Genomic DNA, 22701 nt, shown 5'->3' on the forward strand with positions numbered 1-22701 from the left:
AGTTAAAAATGGCATTGAATGGTTCTTCGATTGTCTCCGGAGGAGATCCAGTTGTCAAAATTTTTCTGCACCATTTTTTTTTCAATTCAGAGGACTATTGATGCATAATATTGATCCCGTAATTTTAATCTCACTACGCCGGGTTCTCTATTTTCGTTCTGTTTGCTGTATCGACAGAAGAAATTGGTGATAATGGAAGGCCGTTAATCATTCCAGGACAAAAGTAAAAACATTTATGAGTGTCCCCGAGTGGTTATCGTATGCGAAATAAGAAATGAGTTAGATACGGGCTCCCTGCCTTTTCCTCGTCGATCCGGAAGGGGTCAATGAGCCAATGGTAACAAGCCCACTGCTGTTGATTATTGTATACAATCCACCACCTGCATAATAGTTTTCGTGGGTGACAATTGCCGCTGAGAATACTCGCCTCGATTAGAAACTCCGAGACCGGTTTAAAAATTGACGCAACGCGCACATGTGATACCTCTTTCAATTCCATTTCCTCACTTTAAACTCGGTTTTACAGTGTTGGTGTTTGTTTAGAGGTAAGTTGTTCTCATTTTTTTTTTTCAAGTCTCCCCACCACTCGTTTAATGGTACAACGTGTGTGTAAGGCTTAATCAAATGTGTTATTATCAACTCGTCCAGTTGTGGTCTGGACAGAATGAATTCGTTACTTCAAAATGTTATCCCCTTCATTTTTATAAACTTGTATTATTTAGACATTGAATCGAATGGAATTTCTCAATTTTTTTCTAAATATTTTCTAAAAATAATTCAGTGATATATATAACAAGTGTATGATCCTATTTTACGTGCGCGAATTCAGGGCAAACCGATCGTAAAATTTCATTAAATTGTTCCAGGACATAAAATTCATAGGCGATAATATTTTTTTTTTAATGAATTCAATCAGCTATTTTTATACTCCTGATAAATCAGTTCTGCAATAGTGAGAAGGAGAGACTCGCGAGTGAATTGGAGCTTTGATGGTTTATGGTGATGGACGTTCATAAAATAAAAGCGATGGTCAAATAAAAGGTCAAGGCTCCATCCTGTGGTACCCCAAGGTCCCCGGCGTGGGTGGAATTTCCCTCCGATCTCGTTTGTACGCTGTCTTATCAAATTAATTGATTAGCAGCTTTCAAAGGGGAAGCGAATTTACGATAATCAACGGTCCATTGCGGTGTTCAGGACACCGCCTCAATTGTTTTTGAACACGTGTCGGAAAATATTGAAAATCAAGTGATCCTTTCGATTTGAATAAACACATTTTTTTATTGGAGAAAATGAATTTTTCCGCTCCAAGGCAATTAATCTTCAGATAAAATACAAATTGCAGTTAATTATTGCGTAAATGCAGTTGCAACTGGTGAAAAGGAAGAATTCGATAGCGGTGATGCCTCAGGAAAGGAACATTGAGCTGACGTACAGAATGAAATGTTACACTGTGGAGAATGAGAAACTTTTCGGTGACATAATTGTGACCCATCAGACAGTGGGTAGAATTTGTGTACCCGAAAATTGGCGAGGTACTGGTATTTACAAGCGCAAACGACGAAACTTGACACAGGAAACCTTAGAGACGCCAGACTTCATGGCACTCAACAGAAAATCCGGGAGAACCTCTCAGAAACGAAGAGCTATTGAGAAAGGAGCCAATATTTATGCCATCGGGTATGAGACGAAGGAGATTAATCGGAGTGAACAGGAGAGTGTGAGGAAGCCGAGGGTAATGATTTAATCGGCCACTCTCAGCGTTTTTTTTTTTTAAATTTCTCTCCCTCGGTTACATTGGGGGTAATTGATACTTTCCAGACCTACCCTCTGCCCATGGTGAGGGAATTGAGTCAGGAGAGGGCTATTTCATCGTTAGTTGATCAATTACTACTGGACATCTATGGGTTTCCCAGAGGTGATCGCTCCAGGTCTGAGAGTGAGTCCACTGTATCCTCTTTCAGACCTACCCCTCAGCATCGATATTTGCGAAAAACGAGATTGCTATTAAAAAGTGAGTGCATTCATTATTTCATCACAATTTCGATGGGGAGTCTTCCGTCGGTATTTTTATTTTTATATTCACGGTATATTTGAGAAATATTGGAGGAGTAAAATGCAGACAACGCCCCGTATTTTCCCTTGTTCTAAATTATTTTGTCCTAAATCGTATGGATATCCTTGAAATATTATTTATTGGGTGCATAAATAGGATATCCTCAGTTTAGGGCTACGACTCAATCTTGACCTTTTCCACTGGGGACAAAGTGAAATCCCCCGGTCTTCCTGGTGGCTTTAAAAATCTACGACACTAACTCCTCGACAACGGAAGTCACCCGGTGGCTTATCAATCCCCACAGACACGTCGCCTCTTAAATTTCCGGCGTCAATCCCCCCGGAAATTGGGCGTCACTTCGATTGAAACAGTAATCCACACTTGACAAAAATATAATGGAACATTCACTGAGTAATTTTCACCGGGAAGTTGTTTACAGTCTCTTGCGTATGTGTCACGAGTACTTGATGCTTGTACTGAGAAATATTATTCATTGAGCGCCCACGGGCATCTACGCCAGTTGATAATACCCTGTCAGGCCCATTCAACGATATTGTTATTACTGCATCTACGTGACGCACGTTTTCACCTCGTGCACAGTAATGGAACACTATAAATTTTATCTTTTCGTCGAGATATAAAAATGGGAGTCTCAGCTTATGATGGAGTTCCTCTGGGGTCGGAGATAAATCAGATGAACTGAGAGAGTCTTTGTTTTTTTTATTTTTTGATCAATAGATCCGAAAGAATTTTCCCTAAAATTTACAAAGAGTGGTGTTCATTGCTACGATTGCGAAATTGCAGATCTTTGAATTAATAATAAAAACGTGTTCCAGGTACTGAAGAACTGACCATAGTCCTGGAAACCCTGCGCTCTCATGTTAATCAAGCTGGGGCTCTTCTTATTCGTCAACTAAGGAGGAGGGATTATCTTCTCACTAAACGGGACAGACAGTACGACGTGATTACAGCTCATCTTCAGGCGTACAGTAACAAAAGAAGTATGTCACCAGCAGAACCGAAGCTTTCCATATTCCTCCATTTATTTATCCCCAGGTTGTCCCGGTATTTCGAGCATATCCACAGCACGAAGAGAAATTCTCAACAAAAATTCTTGAACAGTGCAAAATGACAGGCGGAGGAAATTTCATAAAAATACGAGAAAAAATTGAATGAGAGGAAATTTCCCGGTCTGATCAACATGCCGAATTAATTAATCAATCATTTAAACTACCGTGAATTTGATTGATTGTCGATTGATTTGATGCAATGGAATAATTTAATTAATTATTTCCCGGCCGTTACGGCCTTTTCTACTGCTGTCCTCGAATTTTCAACGGACATTTATCTCCGTGCAGTTTCCTTCACATTTTGTTATCACTTTTATTTTTCTCGGGGAAATAAAAGGGCAGGTGGTAATACGCGTGTTTGGAAAGAACTGGGCTGTATCAATACATCAGGAGCTCTCATTTTTATGCGCCGAGCATACCACGAGCTCAAGACTTTAATCCACTCAATACTCTGATCGTGAAATTGTTGGGAGTTGTAAAAATATTCTTCAGTCACGGCTTCTTGACATTTCCGAGGAAATCAGAATTTTCTTTTCTTTTCTTTCATCCCCATTCAACATTACTAAACTTGATTATAATTAATTCCTAATTTTTTTTTCGGTTTTTCGGAATTTTTCAGAAGGGAAAAAATGAGAAAATCCCACGAGTACTTTAGGGTCATTTAAAAGTCTGAGATGGTCTCGGTGAACTGTTCTAGTTCTGTGGTCTAGGCTGGTAGTAACTTGAAACTTTTTTAGTGATGAGGATCAAAGGCCCCGCATTGCGGAAGTAGAATAAATCCGACAATTCTGAATTATTCTCATAGCCGGTGTTATTCTTCTGATTATCAGGGGCAAGCTCCCTGAATTTTTTCCCAGGTGAAATGCAAGCTCTCGGTTGTACTTTTTGGAAAAGAACGTGTGAACTGGCACGCGATGTGGAGCCTCGTGGAATGATGAGTCTCGCGCGAGACTCTGCCCTGATCAATAATTACGCTTTGGACTATCGACCATCACGCATGCCCCAGCATGTTTCCCATCGAAGAATGTTCTTTTTCCTTTATTGGTTTTTCCCTGCATTTTCAGTGTCAGCGAGACCACTGGAAGAAAAAAGATTTACGCCCAGAAAAAAATATACCACAGCAGAACTCTCGATCCTCACTCTTAACTTCTCCTCTTCTCCTGGAATCAGTGATTTTTTTACTCAATTTTTCAGCACAGCGATATTTTCTTTTGCGAAGAAATAAGACAGAGAACTTTTAATTGAAGAGCATGTTGTCTTGGAAGTTGGTGTTATTCTCTGGGCATTCGTTGCGGTTCATGAAGTGAACATGAGAATGCCAGGAATTCGCGGGTCTTGGGGTCAGGTTCACCGGGAAATTAAAACTTCTGGTATCTCGGGACAATGAATAACATGATTGTCAAAGTTTTAACCACTTAATACAATTCCTTGAGAATGAGGCGAATTTGAATTTTAATGGAATACGCGGGGCGGGGATTTTTTTTTTTTTTTTTTCATTATGAATTGAATTTTTTTGCGACATTTTTACTGAAAGAGTAGTTCGGTTATTTAGTCGCAGGTTAAATAGATGACGGGATTGAAAGGTGGGGGGAAAGGTTTTATTTTCAGTATTTTTCGTGTGATTGAAATGAAATCGATGAATTCAGCGAGAATAAAATGGGGACCTCCGCCGATGAGCCTCCCGTTGAGATTTTTCCATTGACTGACCTGAATATAAAATTCTACCCGTGAATGAATAAAATGTACTCGTTGATACGAATCCGAAAATTTTCTCCTGCATTCCAGAAAATTGGCAGCAAGACGTTCGACTTGTTTTCACCGGACGAAAAAAAAAGCGCAGACTTATAAATACCGCTGCAAAAATCGAGTAAACTGTCATGAATCACCAGCACTTAACTAATTACCACTGAGAAAATTTATGAGAATTCTTATGCACCGCGAGAGAAATTGAGGGCACGTCGTCTGACCAAAAGGCGGTTATAACTCCTGAAAATAAAAAAAAATCAAGGGACAGGAAAAATTAAAAAAAACTGTCATTAATTCTCAAATATCTCCGCGGAGAGAATATTCCCTGTCCAACATATATTAAATTACATTAAATTAAATTGAATGATATTAATAAATTATTAATTGAAAAAAAACAAGAGCTAAAAGTGATTGAAGGGGGTGAGCCGAAAATGAAAAAAAATTGATAATGGGAAATTCCTTGAAAAAAACAAACCTCGACCGAAAAATGCACCCTAGTCTGGGAATGGAGGGGTTGAGCGCGCGCACATTGTTTGCGCCCCTCGACTTCTCCGTCAGGTCTCTCAGCTGACTCGTCGAGGCCGTCACGTAACGTTGGTCGTATCACGTCCCGGTTGAACTATCTCGTCAGATCCCTCAATCTTCTCCAAAGTGTCCGCCAGGCTCAGAGAGCTGCAAAAATTTCAAGTGAAATTCAATTGGTGCACTGCGTCAACCCCAACCCCCTTGGACCTCCACAGGGCCAACCCCCCAGCGACAAGTGCGTGCATTAATAAAAAAAAATAATCCAAACATAATAAAACTGGCAGTTCCTCAATCCACATGCGATGCAGCCTCTGTGAACAGTCGTGAACCCTGAACCCCGAGTGAATGGTAGCTGAAAATATCGGGCTCGTGGGTGAAATTGGGGTGAAATTGGGGTGAAATTTCGATACATGGAGATGAGAAAGTCGGTGGGAACTCTAATTAAATGCTTGGTAATTGATAAATGCTTGGGACTGTTGATGTGAGCAGTAATGAACCCGGAATGAACAGTAACGAGAGGTTATCGTCTTGCAGTGATAGTGGGTTATCCTCGTGGATATTTTTCATGCGCATGTGTTGGTGCACGAGGGCCGTGGGGTAAAAACCCAAGTTCGTGGGCGATAGTGTAGCGTGTGCGACAGCTGGGGTGGGGTGGCATTAGGCGGGGATTTAAGGGGGATGTGAGGTTTTTTTTTTTTCGTTCTCATACTCGTGAAATATTCTTGATTCTGCGACTTCCGAAATTATCACTCCTCCCTACAGTCATTCAATGAATAAAAATCGTTAATTAATATATTGATAATTATCCCCGATTTTATGCGGATTCCTTCAATTGTGATTAATTAGAGTGCAGTAAAAATATTGATTATTCTGGATTTTTAGAGTTGTACGGAGTTGTTGTTCCTGATAGCAGTATTGATAATAATTGTTAAAGGTCTATATTGGTGATTTAATAAGATTTTATGAGGATTGCTGAACTCGCTGGAAATTGAACAGCTATTGGATCGTAATTCGAGTGTTATTTGTAGAAAGAAATGATAATTAAATAATTGTTCGGTGGTACGTGATAATTAATTGGGTGGATTCAGCTGACAACGACAAACATCGAGTTTATTCCAATTAATGGGAATTCACTGGGATGATAACGATAATATTGAGGGGGAGTTGAGGTGTTGGAATAGTGTGAATGAGTCGAGAGGATTAGTATGAAGGTCAAGGGTGCTGGATCGACATTCGCTGATTGGATGAAAGAATTGTGAAGCAATGTGGCTCAAGGAGTTTCGATGGGACAAGAAGTTGTTCAAGAATTATTGGTACTTCACGAGGGGTGCAATCATGCGGGCATTTGGTGGTGGCAATTTGTGGGGGGCAAGGGGGATTCTATGGTCTGTTTAAAATTGGGGAGATGGTGACGTACGGAGTCGATGCTTTATTTGGAGAATGAGCGGATTTTTTAACTCACTCAAGAGCCTCGCGTCTGGAGCCGCGAATGCTGCCAAGTACCAGGACGAGGACGACGACGAAGGTTGGTTTTTATCACGGGGTTATGAAATTTTTTTATGATTTTTCATGGAATTTTTGTCCACGAGCGAGTAAATTTATGTGAACAGATTGTCGGGAAAAAAAATCGCTGGAAATTGAACAGTTCTTTGAGATATGATATGACACTGATACGTGGGATTTATATAAAAAATCTCACGGGATAAAATTACTCTTGCATGACGCAAGTTCAGTCGAATACAAGTAACGACCAATGACAAAAAAATGAGTGGGAGTTGAATGTGGGGTAGTTTATATTTTGTCACTACGGGCTGTTGCACAAGAAACAAGACATTCTTATATTTTTTGCAAAAGGTTTCGAGGGCAAAAAACGGCACACTCATGTCCCTCGATTTTTCAATTTTCCATTCCCTTTCATCCTCCATTCATGCGGACACCGGGGGGGTTTGACAGGTTTATTCATCAAGATCTCTCTCCTAATTCAATTCATTTTCACCAGGTCTTCCCCTTTAATTAATAGCGATTTATCGACCAATAATATTAACGGGCCCGCAGAAAACTTCGTGACCCCCGTTTCAGTGAATTAACTCGATTGATTTTACGGCCCAGTTACTGCATCCAAGCCGATTCACTTTGGAGTGTTAATAAATTCTTGCGTAACTCGACACTGCACTTCCCACTTAATGACACGAAGAAAAATTTGTAGTAATAATAGAGGGAATTCAAATTTTCATAATCATTCGAGAAAAGCAGTAGATAAAACTGACTCAATTGTGAGAGACGGTCAGAGTCTTTGCAAAGTGAACATGGAGCTCAAGCTTTGAGACAAATTACTGTGTTAACCTCCTGCCAACCTTTCCCATTCCATTAGCTCTCATTTCTCTCTCGTATTTCACAAGTTCACTGAACATAAAGCCGTCCCGACAGCTCATGATTTTTTATTCCTTTCGAGTCTCGAGATCTAAACAAATTTATCAATTCAAAACACCCCACTGAATTCAGTAGTAAAGTGCTTCAGTGGGAAGACAGATTTGGACACATTTTTGCTTAAATTTATCTTCTTTCCACCGCTTTCTTGACTAAAATAATTCCCACAATTGCTATGAAATTCAATTTAAAAACAATCCTGAGAAGCACAGAGCTTTTCTCTCTTTTCGCTATTTATTTTCCCATAAAGAGCCATCAGCAATAATAAAATAGAAATCCCGAGCGACTTAAAGGAGAAAAGGATCTCCAAGAAAATGAATTTCTCCATTTGTCCCAACAGGCGAAGATACAAGAATGCGTTTCAGCTTGACTCCCCAGCCAGGTGAGAGTGGATTTGCACAATGGTTGGACGCAATGAAAATGGTTGCAAGACTGCCTGGGGGAATACCACCCGAGTTTCGCAAGAGGGTGAGTTCTGTCTCCTCATAAATCATGGGGAAAACAACCGCACGACCAAAAGAAAGCTCCGAGATAAGAGAAAAAACTGTTGAAAAATCCAACAAATGGCCAGCGAAATTCTCCCCCTTCCGGGTCATCCGGGATTATGATTAATGCTTTAAAATTTTTGACAGTTGTGGCTGACGTTGGCAGAGCGCCACCTGGAGCAACGAGGGGTGGATTGGAAGCAGGCGGAGAAATTGTGTTTCAACGAGTGGAGTAATCCAGACGATGAGGAACTCGGTATACAGATTGTTAAGGTAAGACGCTGAGGTATTACCAGAGTCCTCACACAATCAGCCACTCAGAAACACTTGGACCTCTTCAGCGCGTCAATTCAATATCTCCACTCATTTCTAGGGGATTTCATCTCGAGATCCTTAATTAAGGAACACAGAAATTGCGAAGACAGGAAATTATTTCATCAGCTATTATTATTATTTGATATCAAACATGATTTATTAAAATGGAATTTTTTGGGATTCGTCAATCCCCGGATGATTGCCATTGGGTAAAATCTCCAACTAGTTACATAACATCAAACAATCCTCTCTGAAGCTATTAATTCACCACTTAATATTCCATCCGCGTTTGCTCGGCTCCATCCATACCGAGTCTGTCCTCATTCACTTATCGAGACCACGTGGGATGATTTAGAGGCCCAACGGGTGGTCTCGTACAATTCCAAAGCCCAGGGGTATATTTTGTGGGACAAGGTAAGGTGGAAACCCGTGGTGATGTGGGATAGAGAATCGAGGGTAAAATTCGACGACGAGATTTGAAATATAAAGTGAGCGAAATTCTCTCTCTCGTTCGACCATTTAATCATGTTCTTTTGTGTTTGCTTCATATTTCTTCGCAACCACGGGAGGGTTTTCCTACGGAATAAATTAATTATTCCTTAATCATCATCGCTCCGTGTGGAGCTTCAATCATAAAGTAGTATTGTAACGAAATATGGGGGAAGATTTTTTTCTCTCCGAGATTTTCCAACGTAAAGATGCTATTATTTTTTCTCATATTTTTATTTTTATATATTTAAAGATAGACGTTATAGACAATTGTAGGGAGAAATTTATTTAGGTACTCAATAATTGGAATGCGAATTGAGATGCAGTGGAATGACCCGAAAGACGGGAATTATTTTGGTAACAGGTGGATTAATGGAGTAAGCAAAGCGATGACTGATGCTCAATGGGAATGGCCTGTATATTGAGTTGTTCCCCTTGAAGAGTGTTTTCACTCGTAATGAACGCAGTCTGCCCCCAACTCGGTCAACCGAGACTGAAAAGAACTCGAAGAAAATGAAAACAAACCCATCATTCACCTATTCACTGAGCTACACGTGTGTTTGCACATGACCCAATTACCTTGTTCATTGTTGTACCCACCAGGATCTCCACAGAACCGGCTGCAGTCTGTTTTGCGGTGCAGCAGGCCGAGACAATCAGGCAGTACTGCGGCGTGTTCTACTGGGTTTTGCCAGATGGAACAAGTCCGTTGGCTACTGTCAGGGACTCAATGTACTTGCTGCCCTTGTCCTCCAGGTGACAGATCGAGCCGAAGCATCGGCGGTCAAGGTCATGATTTATCTGATCGAGGGAGTATTACCAGAGGGTTATTTCGCCGACAACCTCAGAGGGTTGTCAATTGACATGGCAGTTTTCAGGGATTTGTTGAGAATGAGATTACCAAAGCTGTCAAAACATCTCGAGGCCCTGCAGTGTGATGCTAAGGATAAGGCAACCGGTGATTTTTTTATTTGTTCACCATTGCTCATGAATAATAATAAATTGAATGATGAATTTATTGATATTCCACTGCCCAGGAAGCAGCTACGAGCCGCCACTGACAAACGTCTTCACGATGCAGTGGTTTCTCACTCTCTTCTGCCACTGTCTTCCCCAGGACGTGGTCCTCCGAGTCTGGGATTTGATATTCCTCGAGGGTGATGAGGTCCTTCTGAGAACAGCCCTCGCTATCTGGGAGGGAATATCAGAGTGCGTATCCTCAGAATAATTAAGTAATCGTACCACTGGATAATTATTTATCCATGAAATTTCAGTCGAATCATGACAGTGACGTCTGCCGACGAGTTCTACAGTATTATGGGGGTTCTGACGAGGGAAATGCTCGAGTTCACAGACACAAATAATTTGATAAAGACCATTGTTAATATGGGACCCCTCGTTGGTGTGACGGATCTCAGGGAAAAGCACAGGTACAATATAACTCCTTGGGCTAGACGTCTCAGTGACGACGAGGATACCGATACCGAAGAGGAGGAGAAACTCGCTGTGGCGGCTGCCATGTACGGCGTCCATCACAGGCTTAAGAAAGGTTACAAGAAAGGTTGCAAGGGCATTAACCCCAGAGCTGAGAGGGAAATTTCATTTCTGGAAGGGGTGGGCGGAATTATTCATGTGAAAATCGAGGGGTGAGATCAGAGATTCGATAATCCAATGATATCCCGTTAAATATCGTGAAAGCTCACCGGAAAATAGGGCTTAGAGCAGAATCCGCGGGATATTCATCTTCACGCTTTTTTTTTTAATTGAAAAAAAAATTTTTTAAACCCTGAAATCCTGTTAATGAAGATGATGAAATATCTTCGGTAATCCGGAGGCAATATGAAGAGCAATTTTTCCGTTCAGAAAATTTGTAATCCCCAGAAAGTAGATTTATCTCTCAGTGAATGAATCACGCGGCAAATCGATTGCATCACTAAATAAAGTATTTACAGGCTCCTCAATAGCAGCAGGAACTCTGCAGGCAATCAATCAGGGAGGGGATAAAGACAGATTAGCACTGGACATCAGTACATTGAAACACCAGTACGCAAAGTTGAGAGAACGTCAGCGTCAGGCGCACATTATTTTATCCGGTAAATTTTTCACCGAAAAAAAATTTCTATTTTGAAAAATTTCCTGGAACCTATTGCAAATTGCCCCAATTAACGTAAACAAAATATTTTTAATATTTATTTGATATAGCTGCCTGTGCGAGACAATCAATGGTTCCTCCAGGCACTTCCCAAGCGATGAATCATCTCCTGGTGGGTAAAAGTGCCCTTGTCAGTGCAAAAACCCGTCAACTGGGCCCACCACCTGGAGCAATACCCCCGAAAGCGAGATTGACTCCTCTGAGAAGTCCCAGGAATCAAAATCGCAAAGATAAACAGGGAGTGACATTACACTGGAAGGACACGAAGAAACCGAGGGAAACGAAAAATGAGCCTGCGGGTAATTACTCATTATATCTCTTCCAAAATCATCCCCCTGTTTGAATTTATCTCTCAACCACTCGGTACACATGGAAAATATAAAATTTTCGAGCTTTACCATCCCTCGGGATGTTGCCGTCTCTCCCTCTCTCGTCGGTTTTTTTTTATCGAGCGTCGGTAAAAGCTCGAGAGCTTTTCACCGTGACAGAAACCCTTGGAAAATATACCAACGGGTATGGAGTATTGACGCAGGTGTGGCGGGGTCAATATCCGCCCCAGTTCAACCCCTCGAGATCACCACCTGTTTTCTCCTCAGTGACGTAAGAGCAGTGGGTTTGAATGGAAGAATTAAATCCGACACTTTCCAACTTCATTCTGCCATTCTCATGGCCAATTATCCTCTGGATATCCTTCACCGATCGAAGGATTAAATAATTAATGAAGAGTGTCATTGAGTGCCAGAGGATGAAATGAATCCGCGAGGCGAGGAAAATAACTCCTCCAGATGCAACTATTAAAAGTCTCTATTCTCATATTATTGATTTGTTTTTTTATTGTTGATTATTAACGACATCAGTGATGCCCGTGACGGTTGAACGGGAGTTTTTTTGCATTCTGTTCTTCGAATTCAAAATTTTCGATTTTTTGTGTCAGTATGAATAATTTTGGTGGTAGGAGTTCGACCATAATTTGGTCAGACCATGTCCGGACGTATGTATGTATTTCGGTGAATGTCAATACTAGTTTTTCAATTTTTGTTATAAAATTCTGTTGCAAAAAAGGTCAATTAGCCACTCGTTATCGCGGGAGCAGTGATTTTTCGGCGACTCACGAGGTATTTATTTTGCAGTGACAGATGACGTTGACACTGAGCTGGCACAGTCCCCAGAGGGTATGCCCATCACTCTGAGATCATTGAGACGCAGCAGTGGGGACAGTGACAGTGATAGTACGTCGACAGAGCTGTGTGATGATCCTGATCGGCTGAGTGACAGTGAAGAGCCCACATCGACATCCGATTGTTACGTTATGGCAACGGACGACGAGAGAAGTCCACGACCATCACCCACTCACGCTGTTGACGTCATCGGTTCCTGTGATCCGGTGAGAGGGATTGACCCAGTGGACGCCGAGACTACAGCATCAATCGCCAAGATAACGGATCAAATCAGAAGGCTGTCGGCTGGCGATGACAATAACTCTATTGCCCCTGTGTCCGAGAGCTTTGACAGGGGTGATGGTAAATTGGGAGACAGAGGGCACGATGGAGTGATCCGGGGGGAGACAGTGCCAGTAGATAGGGAGGATTTTGTACCTAGTATTGAGAGAAAATTAGACGTAGTGCCCAGGGCTGTGGAGCCAATACTGACTCCCCATGTGGAGGTGAATTCAATTAATGATGCGTTCAGAGCCGATCTCGACACAAAGTACTCATCGAAATCGATGGATTTGGACATTGACTCGAAGACGTCGAGCAAAGTTACGGCACCTGGGGAATTGGAATCGAATCGAATAGAATCGAATTATTACTCGAGGAGTTTTGTAATGGGACACGTACCGATATCCCCAGTGAATGTTGATCAGAAGTTCCAGAAGGCTGGAATTTTGCAGACGAGAGTTTGTCACCTGAGCCTCGATTATCCTCAGAGTGTCAAGCCTTACGATGACGTGAAGAGGAGCCCGAAGACACCGGAAAGCGCCAAGTCATTCAGCTCCGGCGAGACAATGGGGCCGGACTCGAAAGTATCGAGTCTCACTACCAGTCCTAGGACTCCAGTCCGAGGGGACTCTTGTTACCCGAGGAGTGAAAAATCCCACTCGTCAGGAAGTTCCGACGACAAGACCTTGACGATGAGATCGATAGACTCGGAAATGGGTTCACGCTCGAAGATGGAGTCGAGGTGTTCCCTGGACAATAGCTCCTCGACTCCAATGAGCCTCGACGCCCTGAAGAAGTCGATGAGCCCCACGAAGATAGTTGTGAGCAGCTCCAGTGAATCTTATTGCCCTGGGGCAATTAAATCGACTGAGTTATCCCCTTTCAGCTCTGAGCTTCACTCTTCAACAAGTGCCAATTCGATAAAGTACACGTATTCTTATAAAAATCAGGAGAACCTCTCGGAGACGCCAGTGGACGTTCCGTCGACATCACCTTTTTATCCGATCTCTACTCCAGAGGTGAAGACCTCCCCGAGGAATTCAGGGAAAGCTGACGCCCTGGAGCCCTTGACGTACAAACTGGAGGAGTCGAGGTCGATCAAGGGGGAGACGAAGACGAAAGATTTACCGAGAAAAGCCGACGACTACGATTCGGGAAGGCCCTTCGAGGCAGAGCTCGCTCTGACTCTGGCCTCGAAATCCGAGAGGGCAGCGATCATTGGAGTCCACAGGGACTCGAGTAAAGACACCATTGACCTCGATAAATATCAGGCAAAGCTGAAGAGCGACGAGCTGGAGGAGCGATTCCTGGAGAACGACACGGTCTCCCCTTTACCCCGCGACAAGTATAAAACCCTGAAGTTGTCTGGGGACGCGGATGAGTTTTCCTCGCAGAAGCGAAGTCCCACCAAGTTCGAACGGAGCTGCAGCGTCTTGGAAAGGAAATTAGCGGAGATGAAGTTGTCGACGTCGACGGAGGACTTTGTGGGGACGAAAAAGCGTTCGAGTGATATTTTGGACGATCTTCGACGAATGGAGGCGACAACGTTGGAGAGCAGCGTCTCGAGTGACACAAATATGACGAGAAAGACTGGTTACGATTGGGAGGATCTCAGAAATCTCGAGGCGAGACGACAGGACACCTTCAGCGATTCTGCCAGTGGCTTCTCCCAGGCGAGGCTCGATCTCCCAGGGATAACCGTCTCCAATGAAGTCAGGAAGACTTACGTCGTCGAGCCTAGAATTCAGATGGACGAGGGTAGCGACAGTATCCTGAAGAACTACACCAAGAGAAAAGAGAATGGAGAGCCCGACGATGACAGGGAGTCGAAGCTCGGTGTTTGGACGAAGGTCAAGCCCAGGAAGAGAGGGGAAAATGGTAGAAGGAGCAGTAGCGATAGAGCCCTGAAGATAATCCAAGAGAATTCGGCTATTCTCCACAAGATTCTTACCTGTCAAGCCAAGAAACGTCTTCCCGATTTAGAAGAGATATCAAAAGAAATCACGATAAGTCCGATTAACGAGGAGATATCCAAGATATTCAGCCCGATTTTGGAGAAGATGGGGCTGAATGAGCACGAGATCAACGAAGAGCTCGCAAGGATAAACTTCAAGGATTTGGATCAGATGAAGACGACTAATGGCTCGGAGTTCGACGCAAAGATGCACGACGAGCTGTCGAAGCTGTCGATAATTGACGACAACGAGGAGATCAATCACCTGGATGTCGACGAGATGATATCAGGTGATTACCTGGATACAAGAGAGGCCCTGATCGATAAACAAATAAACGAGGAGCTCTCAAAGCTCCTGGCTAACTACGACGAGTCACCCATCAGCCTGGAGCCCTACGAGAAAGGATCATCGAGTCAGAATGAGATCGAGGGACTTGACCTCACGAGCATCTCCACAAATGTATTCTCTTACAATTCCTCGAACGACTCGATCGAGATCGATAAGAGCGAGGTTGGGAGCCAGGAGCCTTCAGTAGAAAAATTCCATCACTACGCAGACACACAGACGTATCAGCCTCCCACGTCTTACGATCTCCAGAGTATTCAGAGCCTCTCCCCCAGGAGTGACATCGACATATACAGAGAACTCGAGAAGCTCAATAAGATCTCCTCGGTCCAGGTCCTCTCGAGTAATCCTCCGATCATATCCCCAGGTGCTTATGGCTCAGACCTGCCGTCCTACGAGGCACAACTGCCGTCCTTAGATTACATGAAGCCAGAGAAACCCTTTGAGAATTCCTTGAAGAGTCCTTATGACACCTACAAGCCCTTCGATTTCACAGCGTCCAAGTTATCGCCCCTCAAACCCTCGAATCCCTTCTCCAGGACTTACGACAAGGACGAGGGGTTGGCAGCTCTTGATGCCGATCGGAGTGCCTTGAGGAATTTTGAAATCGGCAAACGTCAAATGCTGTCCAAGGAGACACTCGAGTTTCGGGTGCGGTACGACGAGGATAATGCCCCGGGTGATAAGATTCGCGAGGAGCTGTCGTACAGGGGTTATCAGGGGGATCGTGGGGGGTATTACGATGAAGAGACAGGGGCGATCAATCGTATTGGCAAGGACGAGAGGGCATTACCATTGTCCTCACCCCTGGATTACTCGTACGAAAAGTCCGAGTACCGGGGGAAATACCTGGCTAAATCCCCAGAGAATTATTTCTCCAAGGATTACGAGAGGAAGAGCTTCAAGGTGACACCCACCAATGATGACCTGAATATTGGTTCATATTTTCCGATGACTCATCGGAGAGATTTTTCTCCTAATTATCAGTTTGAGGGGAGTTATAGGAAGGGTCTTTACTCATCGAAGCTTGAGGGTGGACCGGCAAAGACTGAAGGAAGCGATGAACCTGGCGGGATGGAGTTTGAGACACCGTCCAGGGAATCCATTGCTTTCAGGAAAGCTGCGATGACACTTGGACCGTTGGACGGTGTCACCAGGGGATTTGAGGGCGTCACTCCCAAGGGACAGTTCAATCCCTTCCCAGTGAGAAATATATCGAGGAAACCCAAGGAATTGGGACTCAAGCTCGGACTGTACTCGCCCTCAAGTCCGGGAACCGCGTCGGGAAAGCGATCATAGTCTGGTGAGAATTTTACAGATAGGTTTTTTGATTATGGAATGATTTGGAGATTTTATGGAGATAAATGGAGTGATAATAATTCTGTAATTTGAGAGGCCTAATCCAATAATCCCAGTAACAATTGAACCTTAAACTGGGCTTTTGCTACTTCTAGGTGAATTTTAGAAAATAACTGACGGCTGAGCACAGAGAGAAATGATAACTCTCAAGCTCCAATGAATGCGCGTTGTAGTTGATTTTGACCTATCAATTTAAAAAGTTTTCTCTTCATCGTTAATTGACAATGGCTCCAGTTACAGTTGATTTTTTTTTCCCTCCACCATTTGATGAGTCTATCAGCCATCAATTAACAGAGTGCATGAATTACGAGGATATAGCGGGACAATTGAAGCAATTATCAATTTTGGATAATTGCTGGCCACTCTCTGAAACAAATACCCGCGTGGGTTTTTCTTTTTTTTTTTTCATCTGTGAGTAATTGTCAAGTGTACAAAATGGAAATGTCATTTTTGTTTGTCACATCTGTTATTGTTTTTCCAATGTAAAAAGAGTCTAATGGCAATGGAGAATCGAACTGAACGGAAAGTACTGGCGCGGATATTTGATAGATTGCGAGTGTTTTTCAACTGAAAAATGAATGAGAGAGTGGAAAAAAAAGGGTAGTGGACTGAGAGAGGATAATTAGAATGTGTATAGATAAAATCCCGTGGTTATTCGTTATCGCGAAAGAATGTCTCACCAATGGAGAATGGAAAACTCATCAGCTGTGCTGATTTAACGTGCTCGGGTATTGTTAATTAATTGCCCATCAATTGAGAGATCAATGATGAAAGTCCGACTTGACGCTGATCAATTCACTGGGGCATGTCCCCAGCAATTGATAATTAATAACTGAAATGGCAATTGAACGGTCAAATCAGTAGTCAAGAAGTGAAGCTAGACGAATGAAACTTTATGGATTTATCTGAGAGACTCTCGAGGAATTTCGCCATTTAATTAAATTAATTATGAAAATATTGATTTCTTGAATTACATTAAATGAAATCTCGACTATTTGACATTTTTCCTTTAAAACCTCAAAGCAACAATTGAAATGAGAAATGAAATCGTGAAAAATGCAAATTTCAGTTATCACTGTATCATTGTTTTAAATGTAACAAATTTGTGAGGCTTCATTGTCGAATATTGTATATATTTATAGTCTACGAGCACGATTAACTGCGGATATAAGACTGTAATATATTTGAAGAATAAAGCATTATATAAGAGATTATAATTAATGAAAGAGGATTCGTGATTATGATTTTAATTAAATGTGAGAAATAGTCTATTTGTTTGAAAGAATTAATGGAAATGGAATGAATGGGTCTTTTGAGGTGAAGTCCCTTGGCGGAAACTTCACACTCCCTGAACTTAAAATGTCCCATAAATGTAGGTGGTGCAGCTGTAGAGGCCATTCCCATTTCATTAGTTGGTTGCTCAATGTAAAAAAAGAAAAGTTTCTGGGAAAAGTTTGAAAGTGGTGGCTATTGCCAACTCGAATCGCCACAAATGGCTCCACCATCCTCAAAAGTACCTCTCTGAACTTGAAAAACCATTTGATCATCTTCTCCCATACAACTTTTAGTTACCCTTCAACTAACGTAACCACCTAGTACAGCTCTTTACTATAAAGTTATCGCGGACGAGTGAACAATCAAGTTAAAAACTGTCCGCATCACGTACGCACCTAGAGGGATTTCATTTAACTTTTCCATTTAAACATGCATGCATACCAAATTTTCAAAATACCTAAAGGGGTATAAAAAAATACCCAAGTTGTTGAAAAATTTTTTTAATTCATTTTCAATTCCCAATGATTTCATGAAGTTTCGGTGGACGTGAAAAAAAAAAATTATTACCGCACTTATGAAGATTACGTAGTTGATGATAATCTTAGAAATGGCAGAATACAGGATTGCTCGTTGGAAAAGCAAAGTTTCAGACATTGATGGACTTCTCTGAAGCGCTAGCAAGCACTCAAAGCCTTAACTTGGCAGCTTTTAACGTTTCTCGAGAAATTACTGAAATTTCGCGACACCCTTTAACGCAGCCATTACCAAGACAATGGGCATTGTCTCAATCGTTGGCTCAAGTAGAATTGAAGACGTTATTCCAGTAACTCAAGGTGGGATCACTCGATATCCACAATCCCTTGAATCTTCAAACTCCATTTGTATCCCATCACTTTATTTAATTACCATTGTTTCGAGGTAGTTGCAATTTCCCCGGGCTCTGAGAGCCTCCAAGCACCCGGGGAATTGTATAATATTTATTATCCACTGTATTTCATTAATCCAAATGGATTATGAGACTCCAGAAAGTTGATAATCCAATTTATTCATCAGCCAACGATGACAGTCCTCGTTATTTCGCCAATTGCATTCGACGGGGCTCTCTACTCCGGATTCCTCTCATTTTTTATTGAAAAAAACTTTGAGCTCTCGCGTTGAAAATTCAACTCTCGTCAGAGTAGTTTATCTCAGTGACGCCCTGAGAATCTTTTGAAGTACCTTACAACCGGGTGAGAGGAAAATAAGGTATTCCCTAAAAGTTGATGACACATGGAGACAGATAGTGGGGACGTGATGCAACGCGAATTTTTAATCAAAGAACCCCATCCATCACTCCGCGATTTTTACCTTCACCCATATACCAGTCGACATTTTTATTACGATAGAGAAACAACCTTCAACTTTATGTTTACGTTCTTATTAAAATTTTCCGGAATACGATTAACATGCTAAAATATGAAGATTACTTCGTCTGCGGGTGGGGTTGACCGAGTGAACCTCTTTTCCGTGTGCCTTTTCACCCTTCATTCTCCCTTCATTTAAAATGCACATCGGAATATCCTGTTTACTGTGTCCACCCGGCGAAGAGCCTCGCTGTATTTACAAACTTGTCTTTATTTCCATCAGCCATAAATAGAAAAGAGCCTAGTTCTACATTAAATTCATTTATCAAGACATATACAACACCAAAGAGGTTCATATATTTTTTTTAAATCTACAAAATTGAAATTGAAATTCATATAATTGAAAAGTCAGATGATTTTGCTTGAAATTTCCTGGAATTTTGAATATCCTCATGGATGCCTGGAGAAGGAGTAACAAAAGAGAAGTTCCCCAGCGGCTTCTGGAAGGAAAACCAGTGGGATTTGAGAGAGTGGAAAGAGAGTGTTGGGAGTAATCTAACGCTTTCTAATCGTGAATAGGTGGCAAATTGGAGACTGGTAGAATGTCCGGAATAAAGGAAATACCGCACGGGGTTGGTCTGTCGAATTTTCAAGTCTCCATGGGCAGAATGATGGTGCGAGACAAATGTAAGGAAAGGGCCCTGGAGAAAGGAGGGAAATTCAACTATCAGAGAGAGGGACAACTTTGCTGACCCTTTATTCGAGTTTCTCGATTTTTTCCCATTCTCTACCTTTTCTTCTGGGTACACTCTGGCCACCCAGGCGAGCGAATTTCTCCTCATCTTCAGACGAATTCAATCTCCATCCATTTCCATTTACCGGAGGGAAAGGCACATTGAAAAGCAAGCGTTCGCACTCCCTTCCACCGTGAAATACCAGCCATCCCTCTTACTCACTTTATTTATCCCTTTTTTTTTCTCTCTTACTCTTTTCAGTCTTCCTCAGTGTCCTCAACTCCTCTCGCTCCTTATGGTACCTCTTTTAGATGGTGGACCAAAAGGAGGAGTCCTCAAGCCTCTCGGATCCAGATCGAGATGTAGATGATCCGTTCCTTGCCAGTGTAATCCCAAGCCAATTCCACCAGCTTACGGTTTCGCAATCTGCGGGTATGAAAGCAATGGGTGAGCTTTTTCATTTATGGGGGCTTTTTTCTGGCAATTCTTATCAAAAGATCGAAATATTTTTGAATGGGAAAGGATAGAATGGAAAATGATACGGCTGACAGAATGATTCTGGGGGATTTCAACATGAGATATTCATTTTTATTGAGGTCGGGTGAGGATTTTCTTGTTAAAAAAAAATTTCATTATTCCACCGTGAGAGAATACACAGGGAATAATTATAATTTATCCTGATGACCAGTGTTATGAGTGAATAAAATTATTTTGAAAAAAAAAAACAAAAAAAATATGTGAGATTCGGTTGAATGGGAAAAAAAGGGATGGAAATAAAGGGAAAAGTGCTGACTGGGATAATAAGACTGAAAGGACCCAGGGCAATAGGGCCTTGAGTTTAGATAAGCACAGCTAGGATGATTCACGACGAGTGCCAGGCTGATGGGTGGGTTCATTGTGCATTTCCATCGGCGTACTATCGGCGAGATTCAAAGCTGAATCGGTAGCCTTTACATACACCAATGCCCAGAGAGGATTTTTTTTTCCTCTCCTCCATATATAGCAAGAGACTGTAATTTACACTGAGCCATGGGTATCGTCCGTGACTCTCTCGCTTTGTGATATGGATTCTCGAAAGCCCTTTCAATGCATCTATAAAGGTATATTTCCATTTCACGCGATAAAATGATAGAATTTTCCTTTTTCGGCGGCTACCTTTCCATTTTTTTGCATAATAATCCCTTTTCCACGTTTTCAATGGCTTTGACATTTTTTATAGCATTAAAATGTTATTCTCAATCCAATCTCAGACTGGGCTCGAGCTCGAATTTTTTTTTGATTCATGATTTTGATTGATAAATGTGAAAATTTCCCAAAAATGGTCAATTAATGAGTTATTATTAATTTTCGGAATTGGTAGAGGGATTAAATGCCATAATTGGTATTTTGCCATTATTCCAGGAAGCAAGTACCCACTAGACAACTCCCCACGAACTTACGACACACCCAGTTGTCTGACTATTCCCAGAACTTGATTTTCCGTATACAACAATTAATTACCCCATACTGGGAGTTACTGAGCTGAACTTTAAGAGGACCCTGAGACCATCGGCAAGTGAGTACAAGAAGCAAGGAATACCCCACCAGGTCTCGATCACATCACAACCCAGACCAAGATAGAAAGAGAAGTACCGCCTGAGGGTTGTACACGTGACTGGGGGCACGTTTATAATACCCAAAACTATATGCTTTTCGATAAACTTCCACGAGTTTCCTACCCGTGTAATAAAGTCTTTAATGAGTTTTCCTGTTCGCTAGGCCCAACTGTGTGCGTCTTTAAGAGCCTTTTAGGGCTTGTCTTCTGACGATAATGATGTAATGATCCATCCCTCCACCCTTTCACCCTCTGGGGCCATTGTCCCAAGTTATGAACTACATTCAAATTTAACAATAGCTGAACTTATTGAAAAACCCCACCGCGCCGTTAAAACTATTAATATTAATATTCTCGTTATCTGGGGCTCCTCTGTCTCTCGTGGCTTTTTTTTTCCCCTCACCACTTTATTCACTGGAGCAAGTGGCGAGGGTAGATGGAAAAGTAGAGGAGTCCCTCTCGATCCTCCACTTCCGCTTTTCCACCTTCCAACCGGCAAGTTTCAATTTCGTGAGCCAAATAGGTTTACTACTTTTTTCCCCTACCCTTCACCCGAGTAAGACAAACCTATTATAGGGGTGGTGGGGGGCTTAGAAATGGGCTTTCTGTTTGGAAACAATGGAATGGAACAATTGTAGAATTGTACGTTTCACGTCACGATGGAGGAGATGCCATCTCGGGGATTTTCTCAGGCGTATTAAATTAGAAAACTTAAGCTCCTTTTTGATAAATGGTTAATTCATTGTGAGGGGATGGCGACACTTTGGGGCTTTTGTTTTTGGTGATAATGAAGGGGATAATGCAGTTTTCAAGGTGTAGAGATGTCTTGGGATCTTGGGATCGTTTTAGAAAAGGGGAGAACAATTATTGATGATCAAAAAGTGGTTGTTTCATTTATGCAACTTCAGCTTTTTCAGGGTTTGTTAATAATCAGGGAGAAAATTGGGTTTCGAATGAATCGGTAATTGATTTCTCATTTGTCAGGACAGAATGAGTGGTAGTATTTTTGATTGGGGGAATTTTTAAATTTCCGTGAATACCTCCTCGATTTTCATATTCCCTTGATACTTTTTCAAAAATTTTGAATTTTCAAATTTCAGTGAATACCTCCTCCATTTTCATGCTACCCTGATATTTTCTTGAAAATTTTGAATTTTTCAATTTCAGTGAATACCTCATCCATTTTCGCTAGTCTCTTTAAAAATAAAACTCGAGTAATTAATTTTTCTTTGCTGATAATTCGTTAAAACATCGAATGGGTGACAATATTTTTGTATCAAAAGATTTATTTCCTGTTTAATCACAAATATCGAATTTCTGCCATTATCAGTGTTTATGAATGCATACAAACAGATACAGAATCCGCCATTGATTTCACTCTCAATTTTAAAATTA

The 22701-nt window shown here is 41.8% G+C and overlaps 1 protein-coding gene across 3 annotated transcripts; it reads left to right on the forward strand.

Moving 5' to 3' along the window:
• The first annotated feature begins 792 nt into the window (after positions 1-792).
• Positions 793-17552, forward strand: LOC105263219 (uncharacterized). 3 transcript variants are annotated; one of them, XM_011299270.1, is made up of 11 exons: positions 793-1732; positions 1819-2011; positions 2890-3054; positions 8162-8289; positions 8454-8579; positions 9714-10068; positions 10148-10319; positions 10385-10671; positions 11063-11203; positions 11313-11561; positions 12393-17552. In XM_011299270.1, the coding sequence occupies exons 1-11, from the start codon at positions 1358-1360 to the stop codon at positions 16298-16300; spliced, it is 6099 nt and encodes a 2032-aa protein (XP_011297572.1). In that variant the 5' UTR covers positions 793-1357; the 3' UTR covers positions 16301-17552. The 3 variants fall into 3 exon arrangements, with proteins under 3 accessions (XP_011297572.1, XP_011297573.1, XP_011297574.1); XM_011299271.1 differs by having other exon boundaries at positions 10385-10659; XM_011299272.1 differs by lacking the exons at positions 793-1732; positions 1819-2011; positions 2890-3054 and adding an exon at positions 6091-6919.
• The last annotated feature ends 5149 nt before the right edge of the window (positions 17553-22701 follow it).

The sequence above is a fragment of the Fopius arisanus genome, unplaced genomic scaffold (genome assembly GCF_000806365.1).
Source record: "Fopius arisanus strain USDA-PBARC FA_bdor unplaced genomic scaffold, ASM80636v1 scaffold00014, whole genome shotgun sequence".
In the NCBI taxonomy this organism is placed as follows: Eukaryota; Metazoa; Arthropoda; class Insecta; order Hymenoptera; family Braconidae; genus Fopius; species Fopius arisanus.

Excerpts from the sequence above, each read along its gene's own strand:
- LOC105263219 (XM_011299270.1), top strand. The coding sequence starts at position 1,358 with ATGCAGTTGCAACTGGTGAAAAGGAAGAATTCGATAGCGGTGATGCCT. Across the intron at positions 8,290-8,453 it reads CACCCGAGTTTCGCAAGAGG|TTGTGGCTGACGTTGGCAGA; the intron begins GTGAGTTCTGTC and ends AATTTTTGACAG. Across the intron at positions 8,580-9,713 it reads TCGGTATACAGATTGTTAAG|GATCTCCACAGAACCGGCTG; the intron begins GTAAGACGCTGA and ends TGTACCCACCAG.